The sequence below is a fragment of the Paramisgurnus dabryanus genome, chromosome 17, assembly GCF_030506205.2.
Source record: "Paramisgurnus dabryanus chromosome 17, PD_genome_1.1, whole genome shotgun sequence".
NCBI classification, from domain to species: Eukaryota; Metazoa; Chordata; class Actinopteri; order Cypriniformes; family Cobitidae; genus Paramisgurnus; species Paramisgurnus dabryanus.
Window position 1 is genome coordinate 10328883 of NC_133353.1, and position 20491 is coordinate 10349373.

A 20491-nucleotide genomic window follows, 5' to 3' on the forward strand; every position below is an offset into this window, starting at 1 on the left:
TGCTTCTGTTCTCAGAAAACGAAATATGTTCATGTTTATATGTCAAAATAGTCCAGTTTTAAAACATATGAGGATAAACTGATAAGTGATGGGAAACGTTGTATTGTATATAGCTTATTAACGCGTCGGCTCCGTACACTTCTCTACCACCGGAATGTGTGGTGGTGAGGTAAAAGGGGCGTGGGCAGTGGACCAAACCACTGTGAGGCAAGGGAGGGGGAATCCAAATATTTAAAACGTTTTTTTGTTGTTGCTCCGTTTGCATTTGTATTGTTTCACTTCTTACACAACTAGTTTAAGTATTATAAATCATTAAATTATTTTCAATACACATATTCTAATGATAATTTAGGGGGGACAACCCTCAGATAGGGGGGGTCCTGTCCCCCCCGACCCCCCCGGGATTTCCGCCCATGCTCACATGACATAAACATTTCAATATCCCTCTTAACCAGTTGCCCAGTTGTACCCAGTTATGAGTGAAATCTTCAATATAAAAGGGGGGAAAACTACTTAGAACCAATATAGATAGCGGAGGAAAATCCTTATCGGATTAAAGGGAAAATTGGTGGCAATTAATCCTTTGTGATTGAAAGAGGGAAACGCCTCCCCTCATGTTAGACATATCTACATTTAAATCTGATTGGACGACGCAATGATCTGCTGGATTGGACAGAGGGATAAATTGTCCCGCCAGACCCAGACCTCCCCATCAGTCTGACCTCAATAAAGAGAAAGTGACTTTAAACCAACAGCCATCATGACGGGAAGAGACGAGGCAACAGATGAAAAACCAAAGCTTAAACTTTATCCATCTTTCGGAATCGACAAATCGCGATCTGGATTTAGGTCCAAAGGGTTCGCCATCACAGACTTGCTGGGTCTGGAGTCAGAACTCCAGCCTCATCAGTCCGGTCCGGGAGCAAGTGCCAATGGAGAAGTGCAGAGCGCGGGGGTTGGAGGCTTTTCTTTTTCCGGAGGATCGTTGCCACTCGGACTGGGTTTTCTTTGCAGTTTGGCGGCGCAGCAACCTCCCGGTGCCCCGTGTTTTTTGCCGAGCCATATACCGCTTCTGCAGTCAAGGACAGAGGGACACTTTATGCAGAATTTGGAGCAACATCGGGATCCCTATTCTGGTACATAAATTTGTATGGGATTGCTGACGGAGCTGTTCGCAGACGCTGGTGCTGAAACGAACCCTCCGATTTGTTTCCGTATTTGGATTGATAACCCTGAAAATCACGTTTTATTAATAAATCATTTTCAGTTTGTTAATTTGTTATTTACAATAACAATAACTAACAATTTAACAACAATTACATTTTTTTTACGTAATCAAGAATAAACAGGCAATATTTTATATTTTAGGATGCTATATTTGGTATATAGTATATATAAACTCATCTGTTTCATATTTTTTCCTATCTGCAAAAGTTTCGTATTTTTTATTAACAGAAAAATTCAATTTTTTGCAGATGACGAGTGTCTTTCTGGAGATCGCAATGATGGTAAAAACTCAGGGAATTCACAAAAGAGGAAAAAAAGAAGGCACAGGTATGTACTTTTAAAAATAAAAATACCTCTTGTTCAAAACTGTCTGACAAATAACTTTTCAGCATCCTTAATGTTTAAGAATGTTCGATTTATTAATGTTAATTTTAACTATTTTGTTTTGGTCATTTATTATTTATTAACTGTTTGTCTCATTCCTATTTATATCATTTCAGGACAGTATTTACCTCACATCAACTTGAAGAACTAGAGAAAGCCTTCCACGAAGCGCACTATCCAGATGTTTACGCACGAGAAATGCTGGCTATGAAGACAGAATTACCAGAGGACAGGATACAGGTAGGACTGAAAACTATTTCTTTTTTTCTTTATCATCATCATCATGATCATCATCATCTCTCTCTCTCTCTCTCTCTCTCTCTCTCTCTCTCTCTCTCTCTCTCTCTCTCTCTCTCTCTCTCTCTCTCTCTCTCAATCGAATTTGTGCTGTATTGGCATGACAAAAACTGTAAATTTTTCTCGGGTAGCTAATGACTAGGTTTGCATTTTAACAGGTATGGTTTCAAAACCGTCGTGCCAAGTGGAGGAAAAGAGAGAAGTGCTGGGGTCGCAGCAGCGTTATGGCGGAATACGGGTTGTACGGTGCCATGGTCCGCCACTCCATTCCACTTCCAGAATCCATAATCAACTCTGCCAAAAATGGGATGATGGGTTCCTGCGCTCCCTGGCTTCTAGGTGAGCCAGAAGGTGGTTTTCCTATTTAGTACTTAAATACTCAAATATGTATTTAATCACTTGAATACATAGCTGAGGTGTCTTGTGAAATGTGTCTTGTTTCATAATGTTATTTTGGCTAAATATTTGTCCACGGAGGCCATTAGCTCAAATAGAAATCAACTTTATTTAACTTTTATAGCTGTGGTTACTGTAAATAAGTAAATGCACTTAAAAAACTAAGACCTGTCCGACTCAAACATTTAAGTGACTTGTTGAGGTTCAATCATAATTATCACTTATAGCAGAGTTAAAACATTAACCAGTTAAAAAATGTAGATGCAACAAGTCCCAATAAAAGTTTGTGAGAGAGATCTGATTTTTTATAGTGTATTAGTGGACATTTAGTTAGTTAAGATGTATTTATAATAATATCTACATTTGTTTACAGGAATGCACAAAAAATCTATAGAAATTGCGAAAAAAGCCCCTGGCACCCCTGACTCCACAAATTCCGATTCGTATTCAGAGGAACAGAAGGAGAAAGACAGCGACACCACATGGTCAAGTGGAGGTAATGGCGCTGACGACTCCGAAGACATGGCAATGGATTTGTCCAGCACTTCGAAGCAAGAAAATAAATGCACTTTGAAAAGATCACCACCTCGCACAGAACCAAGCAGTGAATCTGAATCCGAGAGTTAGTTATTTAAATATATGGACATTTTAAAGAGCACACTCGGACAAAAAGGACTGTCAAGATTTGTAAAACCTTGTTTTTTGTTGTTTTTCAGTGTTCCTGTGTTATAATTTATATTATAGGTTTTTGTTGTTATTTATCTTTAATGTGTAAGAAGGATTCATGTAAAAAGTATGCTTACTTTAATGTTGGTTGTATGGGCATTATTTACTTAATTCGTAAAATTTGACCTTTTATTTCACACCACTGTGAATGTCATACATGTGAATACGTCTGTATTGTAATGTGACTTGGAGAGCAGAAAGTTCATTCTATATGTCTGATGATGAAGTACAGTATGATGGATTTTAAAGCACTTTACTCTGTTGATGAATGTTTAACAATGATCAGCATCATCAACAGAACAATGATACCAGCAAAAATGATCCATATCATTGCAAAAATAAATATTTTATGCTTTTTATTACCAATGTTGTTTTTAATTGTTCTACCAAAAATAGTTATATATAAATCAGAAACATAATTAATAAAAAATATCATGATTGTTTGTTATTATACTGTAGTCATAAAGGGCCAGTCCTTCTTGTCCAAGGCATTTACACTGAGAGATCTATAAAAAGAGACTTCCAGTAAAGATGTTATGTTTTGCTCTAAAACACTCTCAAAACTCAAAATTACCCTAAAATCTACTTTGTACAATATCTGTATGGTACAATACATAATTATCTTTATTATGAAATAACATGTCCGCACATGGCCTAAATATAGACAAAAATACAACTTAACTACACATCAAATGAATCATTAATTCATAATTTAATATGCATATTCTGCAGTAGGTCCATATGTAATTTACAAGAATCAAAAACATAATAGAACAGGCTTATCTCTGATGTCATTTGGTAATGGACATTCACTATTGTTTTAAAGGTTGTCTCAATAAAATGACATTAGGAAAGTAATTGTTTTGTTAGGGGTTTAAAGGGAGAGATAGAAAAACAGATTAACAGAAGAGAAGAGGGGCATGCAAAAACAGGGATTATAAACACTTCAGCCTGAGACAAGCTCAGAACCCGGGAATTAAATGTATTAAAATATTATCAATCACTCCTCCTGATCCCAATAATCTTTTTGTGACAACAGCCTTTAACAAAATAGCAATTATAGATGATGGGTCCATTTGAAACTGCAATGCACAGGTTTAGGGAAGAAGGTAATCCTGCCTATTGTTGGTAATGCCCATTCATTTTAGGGGATCATAAAGAACAGTTATATAAACAACTGTAGGTAACAGCACCAAAAGCAATGAAAGTCAGGCACATCTTTACCATACAAAAAGGATTAACGAATAATAACATCAGCCTCCTGAAGCAAAACACAGATTATATGCTAAAACATCAGAGTCAGAAAGCAAAACTAAAAACTCAACAGCTGTTCTGGCTAGATGGGTTTAAATCTCAGCCAAGCATAACTGTGAAAATTAGCCATGTTTTTACTTTCTGGAACATCTGTGTGTGTGTGTGTGTGTGTGTGTGTGTGTGTGTATGAGAAAGAATGTGAAGGCTAAAGTGATTGGCAGAGGCCAGGGCTGTAGTGATTGTTTACGATAATGATGAAGAGAAAACATCATGTGTCCTGCTAATTTGTAAGTAGCTTAGCAGCACAGAGAGCTCCAAACATACAGATGTACACTTGGCACACACAGAGGTTTTGGCAAGCCCTTTGAAATCACATATCTGAACAAAGCTGATTTGGTTCAGTGTTTCCTAATGAAGTTGACAAGGCTGCATGATGCAAGGCCATTTGGCATTTTACTGCATTGCTACAGAACATAACAATGGCGTAACTGTCTTCTGTGGTTTTGAAAAATAAAGGTTTACACTGTACATAAAGTACATATACAGTAGGTCCCATATCAGTGGTCTCAAACTCCCGGCCCACAGGCCATTTGCTGCCCTCCCTCCCCCATCATTTTTGCAAAAGTTATTTAAGATAAGGTTAAGATAAGATTTACTTACTCTTATAAAATAATGTATAAAATAGATAGAAAAATCTGTTTATATTTTTACGTATTATTATATGTTTAATATTAGAATTTAAATGCAATACATATACAAAAATATTGTGTTTTTATGCTAAAATAGCTCTGTGGCATGATCTCAGAAATTGGAGACCTTGCCATTTATAAGGTATGGTGAGAAAATTGTATTTTAAAGAAAATGGCAGAATTTGACACAAAATTCCACATTAACAAGCAAGGTGATTATTTTCAGCAAGTAAACATGCTACTTAGGATACATCCTGTAATGCTGTCTGATATGTTGTTTATTGGGATTAGCTCTAATTTGCGATTATCGCATAGAACATCTGCAACCTACATCAAAAATGAATTACAGTAATCCCTCGCCACCCATCCACCCAGTCAAGTGTTTACTTCAAAACAAGCATTTTTTTCTCAATTAATATTCTCTTTTAATGTTTTTTATAAATTCCTTTTTTTTTATTCAATTTTGAGTCCCAGATAAATAAAATTGATTCAGAAGCTGTGTCCCAATTCGAAGGCTTGATCAGACATGTCTATGGATCCTCCGTAGGATAGACCGTCTCATTTCAGTTCGCTCCTTTGTTGGCTTCGTAGGCTGCATCCTTCAAAGACCGAGTCCTCGCTTTCATTGTAAATTACATATGGACCTCATACTGCAGAATATGCATATTAAATTATGAATTAATGATCCATTTGAAGTGTATTTAATAAAGATTTTTTTTTTAATTTAACAAATTATGACACGTTGATGTAGATTCAACTAACTAACAGGATATCAAATTAACCAACCTTAGAAATATATAAAAGTAAAACGCAACATAAACAGCATTACAGAAATAATACTACACACTTTTATTTAACAAAGGTTTTAAATGTTTATTTAAAAATATGCAAGGCGTTTTGAACTTTCTGTAGGGGTCATCATCATGAGCACAGTGTTTCCACGGCAACATGCAAATTTTTATCGTTTAAACAAACATCATAAAATGGAAGAATTGTGTCAGCTGCAGTCAAAAACAAAATATATATACTTGTTTTACCCACATTGGGTGACTTAAATTGAGTGTAAACCCACAAAATCAATTCTTGAATGAAACGTCGTATTTAGACTGATGAGTAATTCCAGCGCACTGGGACTTTTATTTTGAAGTAAGACTCCTGCATGTCCGCAGTGTTATTGCTGTTGCCTTCGTGTAATCAGGCATAGAAGCGAAGCATAGAATGATGGCTTTGAAAAGGATCCAGAAGGTAGGAGATGTATTTTCAAACACAACACATGTCTAAAATGTAACGTTATATTGTCTTATCGGGAATCCAACATATTATTTACGCATATCTTAAATTGAATAACCTGTCATCCTAAATTACTGTGAACAGTCAGAAGAAATTATGTTTTTCTGCTAGCTATAAAGAGCTGGATGTCGGGAACAAAGCATCTCAGTCTTATCAAGAAGTCAAATAATATGAGATTTACAGTCATTTTTATAAGGACGCCGTGGCCTTGATTTATATTGTCGAGGTCCGTTTGCATGACCTATAATAAAGTTAATCTTACGTAGATATCTTATTGGTCAGCAAGAACGTTATATTTAAAAACCATAATATGTATATGTGATGATGTAACGTTAGCCTTATTCTAAGGGACAAAATGCTAGCTTATACCTTATTGATTTTTATTTTTCAAGGCTATTAAAACTCTTGTTTTTGTAAATGTTGATGGCAAAAACACTTTTACATGGTCTTCTTGTTATATAGTATTTTGGTTGTCAAATATGTGTGTGTGTAAATTAATTTGTTATGGTTCTCGATTGCAATGCAATGTTATATTTTGTATATGTGCTGTTATTATATATTTATTTCTGAAGCATACTTGTATCTGCTGTCTGTAGGAGCTACAGGACTTGCAACGGGATCCACCCTGGCAATGCTCAGCTGGACCACTTGGAGAGGACTGTAAGTGTGTTAAGTTTGCAAACTATCAATTATGTGATTTAATGCTGCTGTGACATACTGGTCCTTTGACTAAATTCTTTTTACCCTTTTAGTATTTCACTGGCAGGCAACAATAATGGGTCCAGTAAGTATGCATGAATAATTTCAGGTTAATGTTTTTTTTTCATTAATTTAGCTATGCCTTAAATAAAAAAGGTAATATACTCACTCTTTCTTTATTGTCCCTGTAGGGTGATAGTCCATACCAGGGAGGTGTTTTTTTCCTCACAATCCATTTCCCAACAGATTATCCCTTTAAGCCACCAAAGGTGAGTGGATCTGTTCGCACCAACTCCGGGTGATGTCAAGATGATGTATTTTTAAGATCCATGTCATTGTTGCTTTGACAGGTTGCCTTCACAACAAAAATCTATCACCCAAATATTAACAGTAATGGAAGCATCTGTTTGGATATTCTGCGCTCCCAGTGGTCACCAGCCCTGACTGTATCCAAAGGTTAGAGTGCATATATTCACACATTGTTCAGCAACACAGCTATACGTTATGGCGGACATGATCAGAGGCAAAAATTCCAGGTCAAGTTCCAGCTACTTTCAGTTGTTGTTGTTGGAGAAAGTCTCTTGGCACTGTGCTGACATCATTGCTATAGCAACAGATGCAGATACACCGGATGTTGACCACACTGAGTGAATGGATCAGATTTCATCACTTGCAAAATGACAATGCATGCAGTCATGCCTGAGGACGGGATTTGAAAATCAAATCAGATATATGCGCATTGTGATCAAAGCCTTAGAGTTATGCACGCCAGTATAATTGTCAAATGTCTTTGGGAGAGACGATAAAGAGAATTTGAGGGGTCAGTAGAGAATTTTGAGTTATATAAGAAGAAACTTAAAGGAAAACACCACCACTTACCTCAACTTAGACAGATCCCTATCTTTTTTCAGTGCGTGCACTTCATCTTTGTACAGTGCGTTGTGAATGTGTTAGCATTTAGCCTAGCCCCATTCATTCCTTAGGATCCAAACAGGGATGAATTTAGAAGCCACCAAACACTTCCATGTTTTCCCTATTTAAAGACTGTTACATAAGTAGTTACACGAGTAAGTATGGTGGCACAAAATAAAACGTGGCGATTTTTATAGCCGATAAAAAATTAGAACTATATTGTATGTCGGAAGGGCACTTAGTTTGCAGCACTTCGACCTCGGGCGCAGTAATATTGACGGAAGTTTGAGCAAGAGAGGGAGTAGTCAGGAGTGATGATGTTAGGCTAGGCTAAATGCTAACACATTCACAATGTGCTGTACAAAGATTAAATGCACACATTGAATAAAGATAGCTATCAGTGGCGGCTCGTGATTGCTCATCCGAGGGGCGCTAATTCAAAATAAGTGTTCGGAGGGTCATGTGTGTGGTTCCCTTTTCCAAAATATGCTTTCTGCGTGTCGAGAGATCCTGTGTGCATCATGTGTTTTGTCAAAATAAGTGCCTGCTGCACCCGCGCAAAAACCGTTTATGATAAAAGAGACGCTCACGTTCACAAAATACACGCAAGACACTCACAGTAAACTCTGATTACGCATGAGATTGTGCGAGTATCTGGCAAACGTGAGCGTCTCTTTTATCATAAACCCTTTAGACGCGTCTGCAGCAGGCACTTATTTTGAAAAGACACGTGATGCACACACGATCTCTCAAAGTGTAGAACACATATTTTGAAAAAAGGAACCACACATGATGGGCTACATACATGTTGTGACAAACTTTGCACCGAGCGCCCTCGAAGAAAGAAGTCACCGGCCGCCACTGATAGGCATGTATTAATTTGTCTAAGTTGAGGTAAAAACATATTGAAAAACAGTGGTGTTTTCCTTTGAAGTCTGTCTATGTCATGTCCTGCAGATCTAAGATTTCATAGAGAACTGACGTTGCTGAATTTGTTTAAGCAAAATAATTTGTGATTGCACATTGATTTCAAACTTTAACATGGCTTTACTCACATGGTCACGTATGTAAACCATTCCACTTTTTTTCTGATATTATTTTTCAGTTTTATTATCCATATGCTCACTTCTTTGTGACCCAAATCCGGATGACCCCTTAGTTCCAGATATCGCACACATCTACAAATCAGACAAAGATAAGTAAGTAACCTTGTGTTCATGCATGGCTCACTCGCTGTGTTTTTGTTTGCTACTTCTAAATACTAAGCTATTTCAGTGTTTTCAGATTTGCTGGCTATATTTCATGTGTGTTGTGAATGAATGTGTCTGATTTTGTCTTTTAGGTATAATAGGCTCGCAAGGGAATGGACTCACAAGTATGCAATGTAACTGGATGGCAAGATTTTAAAATTGTTGCACATGGAGACTATTACTGCACACAACTCTGCAAAACATCTGAACAGAGACTGAAGAAGCTTACTAACAGAAGAAACTCCTACATACACACACATACAGTACACCAATATAGACATACCTTAAAATCATTGTTCAGGAGGCCAAGTCACTTGTTCCTGTTAACATTGGAATCTTGGAAAAAAACTGCCTGTCAGTTAACAAAAATGTCCTTTTATTTTCCAACGAATTACTGTATTTACTTTTTTAGTAAATTTTATTGTATAGAAATAATAAACAATACTGAATCGTTTTTATTGTATTTGCATTAAAAAGATGTTAAAAAAATGTTTCACATTCTGTTTAATGGAAAATGCTTTGTGTGTGCGTGCGCGCGCGCGTGTGTGCTGAGGTCATGGGTCCAATCCCATAATGAGAAAAAATCATAGATTGATGCACTGTATGTCGTTTTGGATGTACACTGCTTTTTAAATATTTCAGAAAAACATTATTTGTTGCAGAGATAAACCACCAGGTGTCGACATTTATTCTTTTCATTACCATCATAAAGACTCGCTGAACTTTTTGTTTCATAGTTCAGAAACTCTTGAGTCCGAAACCGTGAGTCTAATGCAAAAAGGAGAGGAGGAGAGAGTGGGCGGTGATCCTGACACGTGAACGCTCCCGCAGGAGCACATCCATCCATCCGTCTCCTCCAACTATAGTGTGCAGTCCTGGAGCCAGAGGAAAAGTGGAGGGGAGAGGAATTTAGGGGGCAGTTACTGGCCAGAGCGGCATTAAGGCACTTCAAAGAGAGGATAGGGAAAACTTGCCTTAACATCGGGATGTTTTTCTCTTAATGTTGACAACACGGCACATATAAACCTCGCTTAGTAAGTTCGGGATACTTGGGGCGCAATGGCTGACCAGCTGAGTTTCATGAATCACTCGGATCAGGGCTCCAGCAGCGAACGAAGCGACGATTCACCGTCTGCCGCGTCCGAGGATGATTCAAGCGGCCACTGCGGCCACATCTCCCCGCCTGACCCAGACTGGACCGAGGAGAGGTTTCGAGTGGACCGCAAGAAGCTGGAAACTATGTTACTTGGTATGTTAACTTCTCGAGCAGAACTTTCTTACAAAACTTTCAACATGGTAGGATGCTTTGAAAACACGGTACAAAACAACACATTTCGACGCTGCGAGCTTTAATAGTTATTTTTAAATGTTTTAAGTACCTGTTTTGTTTGTTGTATAGGCCGTATGGGTCAGCGTCAGAGGTTTGTTGTTAATATTTGGCTTATATGAGGAGCCTCAAATTTTCATTTTAGTCATTGATTGTAATATTTGACATGGCCTTACTCAGTCAATATTAAAGATATCAAGCTTATACTTTCACAAAGTCTTCTTCTTAGCATGTAGGATGATTTTATGTAGATACCAGTAAATCACTAAAAATGACTAGCTGGGTTTCACAGGCAGGTTCACAATTGAAATCAACAGTTGCCATGATCTCAAGTGGTTTAATTCTTCTTTTTTTTTACAAACACGTTGTTTTACTCTTTTAATAAGGATTGCCATGCATTTCATACCAGACTATTGATATTTTTCAAACTTAACCTCACACAGATCTGTTGACATTATTAAATTCATCAAAAGTCAGTTATTCTGTATTTATGACGATATTTTTAAATATTTGGCCCTCACATCTAAGTATAAGCACACACAGAGAGAGGGAGGAAGGGGGGAGAGAGACTCGTGCGGTTCAATCTAACATGTAGTTTAATGATCATAACTCCATGTCTGAATCATGTTTCAATCATGAATCAGTCTGCAGACATTGGCAAATGTACTTCACGGCAGAATAACAATCATTTATGTTTTTTACATTCATTTGACTATAGCGTGAGTACAGTACTTCAACATTTTTAGCTTACAAAGTTGAGGTTGGTGGTTTGGTGGTGTGGAAGATATTGAAAACTTTTTGTCTGTTATAGCAGGACCTCTACTTTATGAATTTTGAAGTTTGTGAGTGTGCAGCCAAACCACATTTAAATGGCACATATAATTAAAATCTGACTTTATCCATGTTTAAGTGCTATAATTGGGTCCCCAGTGCTTCTATCAAGTTAAAAATGTGGAAAAATATCAACCCAGTAACTTAGTTTTGGTAAACCATTCTCTACAAGCATGGGAAAAAATAGGTCATTGAAATTTGGCTCCCTCTGTGATGTCAGAAGGGGATAATACCGCCCCTTAATCTGCACTATTCAACCACGACACGCTCATTTGCATTTTAAAGGACACACCAACAACGGCACATTTTTCCTCACACCTACAAAGTGGCAATTTTAACATGTTATAATAATTAATTATCTATATGATATTTTAAGCTAAAACTTCACATACGTACTCTGGGGACATCAAAGATTTATTTTACATTTTTAAAAAAGTCTTGTGAAATGACCCCTTTAAATGAATAGTTCACCCCAAAACTAACATTGTTATAATTTACTTACCTCATGCCATTCCAGATGTACTATATTTGACCTTATTTCTTCAGCTAAAACAAAATGTAATAATTTTATATCAAAACATGTCCTTTTATATGGTACTTGAAATGTTAAAGTCTGAAAATCCACATGCATCTCTCATATAGACAGTTTCATTGGACACACGTGTGTTGTCGCGACTACGCTTGTGGACAGAACTTAACTTTCGGTTTCTTTTTGTTAAATGGTCAGGCTAGTGGCTAAACTGAATTCTGGAATAAATACCTTGTCGAAAATAAAATGTTTTGGTTTTCTAAAGAAGAGGGCAGACGGGAATCATGGATCAACACTGTGATGGGAGGTTTGGCAGTCAATCTGTAGTTAACATTGTATACATTATTACACAACGTTAGCTTAGTGTAGTTTTTGATATGCTTTAACTATGATTTGAACTAAGTTAATAATTTTTTTTGCTTATTATCAGAAATAAACTACTCTTAAAGGGATAGTTCGGCCAAAAATGATATTAAACCCGTGATTTACTCACCCCAAAGCCGTCCGAGATGCATATGTCCACCATTTTTCAGACAATGACATTTTCAGATATTTTAGAATTTTTTTTTAGATCTTTCAGTTAATCAAATGTGAAGTTATGGGGTCCACGACCTTCAAGTCCAAAAAATGTGCATCCATCCTTCACAAAATAAATCCAAACGGCTCCACGATGATAAACAAAGGCCTTCTGAGGGTAATCCGTGCAGTTTCGTAGAAATATCCACATTTAAAACTTTATAAACGAAAATAACTTGTATCCGGTAATGCAGCCATCTTAGTCACGTCTGCATTCAAGATCAGAGTTTACGCAGCTTACGGAGGTTTCTCTGCTGCTGCTCTGTGCCCCCGCCCTCCGAATTTGTCATACGTCACTAAGAAAAGTGCGTGCACTACGCTAATACTCTCTCCTGAATACAGAGGAGTCTAAGATGGCGGCGCTACCGGAAGGTAGTTTTCGTTTATAAAGTTTTAAATATGGATATTTCTACAACAGCACCGCATGGATTACCCTCAGAAGACCTTTATTTATCATCCTGAAGCCGTTTGGATTTATTTTGTGAAGAATGGATGCACATTTTTTGGACTTGAAGGTCGTGGACCCCGTAACTTCACATTTAATTAACTGAAAGATCTAAAACATTTTCTAAAATAACTGAAAATGTGTTTGTCTGAAAAACGATGGACATATGCATCTCGGACAGCTTGGGGGTGAGTAAATCATGGGTTTAATATCATTTTGGGCCAAACTATGCCTTTAAAGAACTTGTTAGTGATTCTTTGGGGAAGTTTACCGGAAGTTACGTTTCTTTTACGACAGCCATTTGTTTTTGTTGTTACTGCGTCTGTAAGTAATCCGTAAAGGAAAGCATTTAATATTTTGAGCTTTTGAGTATTCATTTTTGGGTGAACTATTCCTTTAAATGGTCAAGGACATATGGTGAAGGTTGTGGGTACTGTAAATGTTATGCATGTGCAATCGTCTATGTGTGCATGCAGTTGTGTATGTGTGACTTTTATTGCATTCCACAAAGTTTACGTATACTGGATGTAATACATCCTTGCTGGAAGTGGAAAACCAGAGACCATCATAGCTCTTTACTATTTATGTTTATGTTCATGTTTGCGACAGCATGAATGAATGTTTCCCCAATATGTCAGCAATGTTTCCAGATCAGTTGAGGGTGACAGAACTAAGAAACATCTTCAGCCAGGAAACATAGTACTACCTCTGCTGTCAACACCTCTTACATCATACTTACTCACTGTTTTACCCATTTTCAAGTGACTCGAGTCATCCCTCTTTGATAACTGCATGACGTGCATCATCTGGAGATGTTTTGGATGACTTATTCTGATTGGTCGGATGCATCAAGTGGGTTTGATCATAAAGCCATGTGTGCTTTTGTGTAAATGTTAATCATGGGGCACAGTTTTGATTCTCATTTCCAAGAAATTTGAGAGAGTGAAGATATAACAGATAGATTAATTTAAATGAAATAAACATTCACAACAGCAGAAAGTGATGTATATAGCGGGGAAGACCCAGCGCCTCCCTCTTCTGAATGTAGTCATTTTGCCCTGCAGTCAAGCTGCTTTTAATAGTTACTCAAAAAGACAAATGGAGAGAATTGGATCATATGTGATTCATGCTCACATAAGGGAATCTGAGAGGTAGCAAAGTCGGAAAACTCCAAAGATAGTCATGCTCTGATGTGCAGTACAGTCACACAAACAATGTGACACAATTGGAGGGAAAATGCTTGCAGCGCACTATAATAAAACAGGGCTCCAGGCTAACTTTTTATTAGGAGCACTGGAGCCCCTGACTGAACATTTTAGGAGCGCATGCAGAAAATTTAGGGGCACACCTTAAATGCATTTATTTACATTTTTCCCCAAAACAAATTTATTACGGACAAATAATTTCATTATTATTGGACTTTACAAGAAATTACAATGTGCAGTTTTATTTTCAATTTCGAGAAATATGACCTCCGCACTTGATTAATAACTGCCGGACCCTCCCTTTCTCACACGCATTGGCCTACAAACTGGTGGGCACGCAATCTACTCATCTTTCTACATGAAATAACACCTAGAAGAAATTCAATATTTGCAGGTCGCTTTCTCAAACATGTGACCATTTGGTTTCAGTCTGGATCGCTGAAAAATCTAATTTTCTGACTCATATACCAGCACTCTAAAACAAATCTCACTGATCCCATTGTGAATTTTATTGAAATAGTTTGTATTTTACGATTACATTTTTTAACCCAGTGGTTGTTACTCGTCAAACATCTGGTTTTGATTAAATGCAGAAAAATGTGTGCTAACCTGACCCTGTATTCGGAGTGATAAGGAATTCCGAAAATAATTTTGTGTTTGTTTAGTAGAGTTTATTCTTGTACTTTATGGAAATCATATGTCCCCCCCAGTGGCTATGCAATCAATTTGTGCGTTTTGTGGGTTTGTTCTGTGTTGTAGCATGAGGTGAAACTATGTAAGAATACATTAAGGATTTTGCCAGCTTTCTTATTTAAAACATCTCACACCTACCAAGCTTCTGGCTTATGTGTGGGGGTTGTTGTGGGTTTGTTACCAGATACATTTCGAACACAAGTTTGTGTTTGATTAATTTGTTTATGCGTGTCAGTTCTCGCATGTGGGTTTTATTTGGTGCGTCTAATTTTGTCTGGCTGCATGCATCCATTCTTAACTTTGTGTGTATGTAGATGCTGCATGTGGGTCTGGGTTTGTGAGGGAAGAAACAGGAAGTACGTTCTGGTTTGGGAATGTGCTCATGGTTCAGCGCACTGTTGCCAGGGAAACACAGGTCTGTTGCCTTGGTTTTTAGTTTTTAAGTGCGAATGTGTGTCCATGATGTGCACTTACTGTAGACATGAGATGTTGATTTGTCTTAAAGAATTGTTAACTATAAGTTGTAAAGAATATGTTTTTGTAGCTTAATACAAGTGCTGTAGATTGACAGACAATAGTGCATTTTATAACCAGTACAGGTAATAAATGTCAATTGGCAGACCATTTTGCCAGTGCTATTAAAACCAATACCACTGCATCAAAATTGTTGCAGTATTCATCTAGAGAGACTTGTTTACAACTCTTAATTATTCTTAATAATACAATACGGTTTAGTATGGGTTTAGATTTGTTCCATATTACAAATACAAAGATTATGTTCCACAAATTAAATTAGAAAAATATTGAAATAATAGAAAGTGATCCACCATGCTAAAAATATAACTCTATGTTTATATCACAAACATAACTCTTCCTGGCATTTATTTTTAGATTGCTTTCTGTTCATTTGTGGATAATTTCACACATTTATGGATCTTTCTGTGCATTTGAGAACCACTGCAAACATTTGTGGATTTTGAATTTCAAGCATCACCATAGCTTTCACATCAATATTGGTACTTGCTGTCACATTTTGTTTGAGAATCAGGTTGGGGACATTTCAAAACTTCTACGTGGTAATATAACTTTGACCTTTCAAGTTTAAATGAAATGCCTTAAAAACTAAAAAGAATGGTAGTTGAAAAATGTAGGTTTGGAGCGAGATCACTGAAGAAAAATTGATCTTGCACCAAACACACCTGTTAACCTTTTATTTTCTAACAATTAAAAAATTACGTAATTATTATATACGTATTTCATGTATTGAACCTTTTAAGTTCATGTATTGAACTTTGACCTTTTAACCGATTCACGCTTTTACATTTCCTTTGGTGTGTAAGTGTGTATTAGTACATCTTAAAGATATACACATGTATGGTGTGTGAAAAATTTTTTTTTTTTAACCATAAACCACGCGAACACATTGTATTATACCAAATAAACAAAATAACGTTGTTTTTTAGCAATGAAATAGGTGCACTTTAAATTTATACAAATTAGCTTGAAAAGTGAAATAAAAGGAAGTTGTGTATAAATGTATAGAGAGAGATTTTTGAAAAATGAAAAGACATATACTGTCATTACGCCACAGGTTTTGGACATAACAATGTAGGTAGAATTAGTAAATGAATGACCAATCATCTAATATTGTCTCTAGATCAGGGGTGGGCATTCCTGGTCCTGGAGGGCCATTGTCCTGCAAATTTTAGCTTCAATCCTAATCAAACACACCTGAAAGTCATTTCCAAGTTATCCTGCAGCCTTTGATTACATTTTTCAGGTGTGGTTAATTAGGGTTGGAGCTAAATTTGCTGGACAGTGGCCCTCCAGGACCAGGAATGCCCACCCCTGATCTAGATCATTTCAGACAGACTGTAAAACAAACTCCCTCTCTCTCTCTCTGCGGTTTACTGTAGTAAATACTAAAGTATTTTTTCTTTTTGGGGACAAATTTAACTCTTTTCTCGTTATTTTTTTAAGATGGTAGGGGAGAGCAGGGCACAACCTAACGCTTTTTGGTTTTGGCTCAATCATTCAAAAAATATTTGAGTTTGATTAATTATATTTTTACACAAGCAACACACACATCTCTGCTACAAATGAACATTTGAAGTTTGTTTCTAGTACTTACCATTCTTGGACAATTACACCAAACGTGACAGAAGTGCAAACGTTACAACTTACCCCATAGGTGTGGTTAATTGTAACAGGCAGGGGGTTAGTTGTAACACTTGCAAAAAATTAAGTTTGCCGGCAAATATTTCAAAACTATTTTGTCTATATACTTGAAGTGGATATTGTTTATATATCTGTGTATTATAGACAGGTATCCACACTGTATTCATTCATCCAGGCCTTTTCTAACAATAGTTCAATTATAAATGGATACAAATCTAGTCTAAATATGTGAGAAAAAGCAGCACAATTATGACAAAACATTTTTTATATGTGACCCAGTCTGTGATAATCATACTACAGTTACAAAATCAAATTCTGAGATAATGAGCATCAAAGTCTGATTTTAGCCATTCATTTCATTATGATTTCAATATTTGACATGACCTTATTCAATTAATATTAAAGATATGAACAAAAAAAATTTGACACACGATTTTTGATAAGACAGGCACATTTATTTTGTTGGCAGCCAGCAGTCATTCGTGTGTAGCCTATTTAAAACAACTGCAAGAATTACGGTAACGTTAGCGGTTTCCATATCGCAAGTGCTGAAGGGTTAGTTGAAACACAGCGTTACAATTAACCCCGCTGGGTCAAAATATTTTTAAGCCCACCAAAAAAGTTGCTAAGAGCTGCAGACATTTCAAAACTATGTATTAGTCAACAAGACACTGATTTATATGACATAGCATTGGATTTGGTATCTTACACACCCAACTTAGAAACTGAAAAAACACATGATGAAAAAATTTACTTACATGCCACCAAAACACTCGTTCATCAATAACTCTCTGTAAAACATTATTCATTTCCAATAATTTGAGGGAGATCGTCTTTTGGCAGCATGAAAAAATACCAAAACAAAACGCCCAACCTTGTGCAACAATGTAAACAGTCTGTGTTACAACTAACCCCGCGTTAGTTTTTGCCCCACGCACCCCTATATCAAGTGAAAGAATACAACTTTTACGCTAACTCATACACAATGTAAAACTTGACGTGAGATTTGATCATAGCTATTGCTTATGTTCATATTATTAAATGCCAAGTCTTGCATGGAAATTATTCTCATTTCATAAATGAGGCCCATTGTTTCTGGAGGACATTAGACTTGAGCGTTATATGTCATGTTACATGTTGTGTTTCCCATGACCAGATGTCATTGTTGGGCTCTACGGCCCTAGTTTTTGTTAGTTTAGACTGTTTGTGTTAACCACTTTGTAGGGCCCTTTTTATAAAAGTTTGTACTATTACTTTACAAAAATCCAACTCAAGTTATAACACACATCATAAGAAAAAAAATAAAGTTTTGATTTTTTTCTCGTAAGTCTGGGCACTGACAGAGTCATGCTTATGAGTAGCATGATTTATATTTCCTGCCGTGTGAGTTTTATGTAAGCAATCAGATTCCACTTCATCACATGTTGGGACATCACAGCAGAGCTCATTACTGGAATTGAGACTGATATGTAAGATTCATATTAACAAGTAATCTGGCATTATTCTGAACACGCATTTCTTGTTCACATTTGAATCCAGAGGCTGATTGTGGATCAGTTTCCCTGATTTCTCACCCACGCTACAAGATAATCCTGGAACTTCCCTTAAACTCCAGAATCCAGAAAAACACACTGATACAATTACACGGTTATATTCTTACACTTGCTTACTCAACACATTCCTAACACACATGTGTAGTATACGGGAGCTATGCTATAATCAAAGTGTGTGTGCGTCTGTATGTGTGTGATTTGAAGCTGGGTTTCATTAGAGCAGAAACTCAAAAGCTAAGTGGTGTTCTGACCCACACACGCACACAAATACACACACTGCATTTAACATTCTGTCTGGTTTGAGGATTGCTATTTTCATATTTGTCTTTCTAAGTTGTCTGTGTGTGTCTGAGTATGGAGATTGTTTATTTGTCTCTTGTGGTGAGTATGAGAGAGAGTAAAGCTGTATGATTTCGGAGTAATTTCTAAATTAACTTAGATGACTCTAAAGAGTGGCTGCTTTATTTTTATGTTCCCTTTATATTCTTCATAGGAGGAAATAGGGATGCATAGCGATTAATCGTGATTAATCTATAGCAGAAAAAAGTTTTTGTTTACATCATATATGTGTGTGAACTGTGTATAATAATTATGTATACATGAATATCAGCTGACGTCACTCACTTGTCTTCCGCCATTTTGAGGACCTGAAGTGGTCGCAAAAGAACTAGAAGCTATGCCTTCAATATGCTGTGAGCATCAAAATCGCTATTTTTACAACACTAAGAAGGCTCAGTCAACACAACATGATATTTTTCTCGAAGTATCGCCTGTGTCTCTACACGTGTACTCGAGCATTGATTGTTTGTGAACACAGAGTTAACTAAAAAGAAGGTTTTGAACAACTGACTTTGGATGATTTGGCGTCCGCTCGCCGCCTTCTTCCCAGTCAAGATGTATCGATCTCCAATTGCGACGTAAGGAGGGAAGAGAGTAAAGATTGATAACTCCTAAAGCATAGTTCCATACAAATGCACAGATAATTCGTTGTTTTGTCGCAAGTGAAAAACAATATTGACCTTCTAGTTGAAAAAGGAGCCTCATATAAGATTAATTCATTCGCATTCGGAAATCGATTATTTACACCTGGCAGAGATGACGAGCGGACACCATAACAGCCAAAGTCAGTTGTACAAAACCTTTATTTTTAGTAAACTCCGTGTACACAAACAATGTTCTCAATGGTCGCGTTCATGTGTAGAGATCCAGGTGATACTTCGAGCAAAGTTTCATGTTGTGTCGCGCCTTCTTATGTTGTAAAATAGTGGTAGTTCGGTAGCAGCAGACAACGGCTGGAAGAACGCATCAGGGATCGAGTAGGCATCACACCCTAACTAAGATATATTTTTTAAAGTAGCGTTTTTTTTTCATGACAGTCGAGATGCGACATTTTGTCTTTTGTAGCCCTTTACTGTATCCGTAAGAATCATAAACAGTAAAAGATAAGAAATCTGTAAATCGTAGCAAACTAGCCAATGCTTGTCAGTGGTTTGGTGGTACTCAGTAGGTCCTCAAGATGGCGGCAAGACGTAAAAGGTCACATGACTGATTTCTATCTATATATAAATATGCACACATGCGTATACGCAAAAATGTTGGCATAGCAACGTGATACTTCCTGTTTTTTCCCTCCATATGTCATACGAAGGATGTTTAGTTTAATTTCAGGATCCTTCGGAGGACACGAGACACGGCTATAGTTGTTAATGTTCATCGCAATCATCGGGTTTGTCAGGAATTTTTCTTATGAAAGTGGAGTAATCCTTTAATAAATGCCTTTCTTCTAATGGTAATAGACATGATTTTGTAGGAAAAATATCCATATTTAAAACTTTATAAACTAATAACAAGCTTCCGTTAGCGGCCAATAAGCATTCAATAGAGATTATCAGTGTAGGACATCGTGTACGATGGGACGGCATATCATTCATGAGAGAATTTTCATTTTGTGGTGAACTAATACTTCATCTGCTGGTTGTGTTCATCTGTCAGCAGAAGGAGTACATCCAGGTCAAAGGTGTTAATCTCTC

At 36.8% G+C, this 20491-nt stretch overlaps 3 protein-coding genes across 3 annotated transcripts in view; all 3 read left to right on the forward strand.

Moving 5' to 3' along the window:
* The first annotated feature begins 760 nt into the window (after positions 1–760).
* On the forward strand, positions 761–2931 carry vsx1 (visual system homeobox 1 homolog, chx10-like). Its single transcript, XM_065297581.1, has 5 exons — positions 761–1136; positions 1476–1554; positions 1728–1851; positions 2067–2247; positions 2678–2931. The coding sequence occupies exons 1-5, from the start codon at positions 761–763 to the stop codon at positions 2929–2931; spliced, it is 1014 nt and encodes a 337-aa protein (XP_065153653.1).
* A 3176-nt stretch (positions 2932–6107) lies between these two features.
* Positions 6108–9593, forward strand: ube2d1a (ubiquitin-conjugating enzyme E2D 1a). The gene is made up of 7 exons (XM_065297386.2): positions 6108–6218; positions 6860–6923; positions 7016–7047; positions 7154–7231; positions 7313–7418; positions 8980–9073; positions 9217–9593. Exons 1-7 carry the CDS (start codon positions 6192–6194, stop codon positions 9260–9262), a joined length of 447 nt encoding a protein of 148 aa, XP_065153458.1. The 5' UTR covers positions 6108–6191; the 3' UTR covers positions 9263–9593.
* Positions 9594–9888: 295 nt separating this feature from the next.
* The window catches only part of bicc1a (BicC family RNA binding protein 1a), a 49380-nt gene continuing 38777 nt past the window's right edge, over positions 9889–20491 (forward strand). Inside the window, exon 1 of the mRNA XM_065297385.2 lies at positions 9889–10373. Within this exon, the coding sequence (XP_065153457.1) occupies positions 10184–10373 (190 nt within the window). The 5' untranslated portion in view covers positions 9889–10183. The remainder of the gene's footprint in view (positions 10374–20491) is intronic.

What these genes read in the sequence shown, in the direction of transcription:
- ube2d1a (XM_065297386.2), top strand. Translation starts at nt 6,192, where the DNA reads ATGATGGCTTTGAAAAGGATCCAGAAG. An exon ending in CTTTGAAAAGGATCCAGAAG is followed by an intron (nt 6,219 to 6,859) that starts GTAGGAGATGTA and finishes TGCTGTCTGTAG; the next exon opens with GAGCTACAGGACTTGCAACG. An exon ending in ATCCCTTTAAGCCACCAAAG is followed by an intron (nt 7,232 to 7,312) that starts GTGAGTGGATCT and finishes TTGCTTTGACAG; the next exon opens with GTTGCCTTCACAACAAAAAT.
- vsx1 (XM_065297581.1), top strand. Translation starts at nt 761, where the DNA reads ATGACGGGAAGAGACGAGGCAACAGATGAAAAACCAAAGCTTAAACTT. An exon ending in AGGAAAAAAAGAAGGCACAG is followed by an intron (nt 1,555 to 1,727) that starts GTATGTACTTTT and finishes ATATCATTTCAG; the next exon opens with GACAGTATTTACCTCACATC. An exon ending in CTGCGCTCCCTGGCTTCTAG is followed by an intron (nt 2,248 to 2,677) that starts GTGAGCCAGAAG and finishes ATTTGTTTACAG; the next exon opens with GAATGCACAAAAAATCTATA.